The 3,131-nt window shown below is 41.4% G+C and overlaps 1 protein-coding gene across 1 annotated transcript in view; it reads right to left on the reverse strand.

Annotated features, from left to right (window-relative positions):
* Positions 1–671: 671 nt before the first annotated feature.
* fbln2 (fibulin 2) overlaps positions 672–3,131 on the reverse strand; it is a gene marked incomplete at its 5' end in the record, with an annotated part of 40,822 nt that continues 38,362 nt past the window's right edge. The window contains 1 exon segment of the mRNA XM_042213911.1: positions 672–1,886. Coding sequence (XP_042069845.1) covers positions 1,526–1,886 — 361 coding nt within the window.

Raw genomic sequence — 3,131 nt, forward strand, 5'->3', positions numbered from 1 at the left:
TAAAAAAGATGCATCTGGTTACAAACTAAAGAGTATAACATGAAACAATAAAATGTAACCTCCCCTATAAAAATACTGTCAGTGCTAGAATGACATCATCACTACTTTTTTGTGTGTTTTGAACTCATTTGATCAGATCACATATTCATAAATAATATACACCAAACGCTTGACCAAATCAAAAATTAGGTCCAAAACCGGCAAAATAATAATGAAAAAAAACAAAACCCTGATTACATTAATTTACGCAGTTTTGCTTTTAGTATATTTTATGAGATGGGAGAAAAACGTTTTTCTTTCTTCTTTTAAAAATTGGAGAAACGCTCCATTTCCACTTTGTGTTGCCCAGCTCTGTGGATATGTCACTAACATTTATCATTTACATGTGAAATATGCCAAATCACAAAAAATACTAAGTGAAATAAGCATCCATCCATTCGCTTCTGCTTATCCTTTTCAGGGTCGCGGGGGGCACTGGAGCCTATCCCAGCTGTCATAGGGCGAAAGGCGGGGTACACCCTGGACAGGTCGCCAGTCTGTCGCAGGGCTAACACACAGGGACAGACAACCATTCACACCTAGTGACAATTTGGATTATTCAATTAACCTATCCCCACAAGCTGCATGTCTTTGGACGGTGGGAGGAAGCCGGAGTACCCGGAGAGAACCCACTCAAACTCGACACAGAAAGACCCCGGCCTGATGGTGGAAGTGAACTCAGGACCTTCTTGCTGTGCGGCAACAGTGCTAACCACCGTGCCACCGTGCTGCCAATAATAAGCATACGATACCAAAATAAATATCCTTTATTTGATTTTTTTTTTATCTAAAACTATTGAAAGATTATTTTTTAAACTACACAAATAAAGATTGAAATTGAACGATTTATACTGCTTCCTAGACTTCTGAGACCATTTGTTCTCATATATTCATTTTGTCAGTTTTGGACCTTATCTATGGAAAAGTGGCCGCTATGCATCGTGTGATGTCACCACAGCCACATCACCATCCTGGTGCTTGAGTGTGCCGTATTCTCCTGAATGACAGCTTTTCAGGCCGTTGTAGCATCTCCCTCTCTGTAATGTGAAAATCTCTCAGCTCCTGTGCTGACATATCAGTGAAGTGAGAGGAAAAAACAACACAATCTTACAGTTGTATTTTAAAGCCAGCCAAAGGTGCGAAACATCACCAAAAGGGTAATGAGGGAATAAACCAATAACCGAGACCAGCCAACGTCTATACACACAGTTGAACAGACACTAATAGTGCGAGTGTATAAAAGCTAAATTATGTTTGCTAGAGTGAAGCTGAAAAATACATACGTAGAAATACAAGGTTTTTCAGGAAACATTACTTTCAAGGAAACATAGCAGAGAGCCTGCCATGATAGGAATAATTCAATCTTTGGCAATATTCTACAAGATTCCTAAATCATGCTTTAACCTTTAGAGGCATTACAAAAATCTAAACGCCAAAAATGTTTAGCACCATATGAAATGTCTAGTCTCTGTCTGTCTCTTTGGTATTACATAGTGCTGGGTGTTATGAAGACATGAATCTTGGCCAAGAATGAAGTGAACGTCCCTTGCCTCAGCAGCTTCATTTCCACGTCTATCAGGAAGTCTTTGGGCTCGCGGACCTTTCTCTGCAGGTAGACGGCACCTGTGAAGCTGTTCAGCTTGCGTGTGCTGAAGTATCCGTCTTCATTCCCCTTTCTGATGCTAATGACAATATGATCTCCAGAGTAGGCCGGGTTAGGGCCAATTCGGAAGATCTGAGCTGGAATGATGATGTTGGTCTCATACGTGAGCTGGTAGTAAGTGATCCACAAGGGAGAGTTCTTACAGTCTAAGGAACTGGCGGGACAGTTGATCCGCTCACAGCGTCTGAAAATGAGCCAGGGAAGATGGTGAGAAGACGTAAGCAAAACATTGTTTGGACACTGTGCTGCTCACTGAACACTCAACACACAAAATGTCTTGACATTACTTTTTTGACTTGGCATCAAATAAATAGAAGTGATCCTATAGAACCAATTCTAGATAACGCATCATCTGTGCAAGGGTGGAAAAGGGATATAAGACGGGTAGGGAAGAGATGCCGTTTCTACTGATGGTTTCTTGTTAATCATCACAGACCATGTCAGTAAGCTACAGCAGCCTCTGGGCTTTCAAGACTGTGGGGGCCCATAGAGGTGAAAATCAATGTAAGAAATAACCAGCAAATATGAAAATACTATAAAAGCACATAAAACACAGCAAAATTTGAATAAAACAATGGAAGTAGAAAAAAAAGAAATGTCACAGAAGACAACTGCCATGTTTTTGGGGACGTGACGGACCACCTGGGAAAGTGACACAAGCCATATGAGGGATCCCACTGTGCTTTAACTACATGATTCATATATTACTGTAGATATATGTTTGCTATGAGCTGTTTGCTGTCAGCTTGCCACATCTGCAGCTGTTCCATCACCTCAAAAACACTTCTGTTGTGTGGGGTGTTTTGTGAAAGCTTTTGCAGCACTTTCGTCTTCTTTCCTTGTCTATTTTTCAACATCCATTGTGTTTATGCAGCATTTTTCTTCTTCTGCATTTGTTGCAGTGCCTTTCCCCTCTCTACACTCCCTGAACATTTTGAACCAAGCTGCAGAGTGATGCAAAATCATTTGCTTCTTAAAGCACATGTGATTTTTCCATTGCTACTGGAGTGCTATTGAAAAGAGGTAGCATGTAGCAGCACTGCTCTTTCACATCACTGCCCCCTGCTGCAAGGATTCCATAATAACATAGATGAAGACTGTGGATGCCAGTGGAAATCAGAAGCCTTTGTGGGTCTTTCCCACAGTGCAATCTGAAGCTCTGTGACTGTTTATCCATCACACATCAGAATTTACAGCCTGGAGTTATCGTTGTAGTGCACCGTAATATTTGCACAACTCACATCAAGACAAGAGTGCCTAGGAACCTAATACGGGAAGACCAAGACACATTTTAATCTCAGCTGTCTGTCCGTGACTGCCAAGTCTGCTCATGAATGAAAGATGTCTCTCCATGGGGAGCCAAGAGATGTCACACTGAGGGTAATAAGGTGTCTCTAGGTAACACTGATAAGACGTCTCTTGTGGGCTG

This window comes from Haplochromis burtoni, unplaced genomic scaffold (genome assembly GCF_018398535.1).
Source record: "Haplochromis burtoni strain Fernald_Lab_line unplaced genomic scaffold, NCSU_Asbu1 Contig_496, whole genome shotgun sequence".
Taxonomy (NCBI): Eukaryota; Metazoa; Chordata; class Actinopteri; order Cichliformes; family Cichlidae; genus Haplochromis; species Haplochromis burtoni.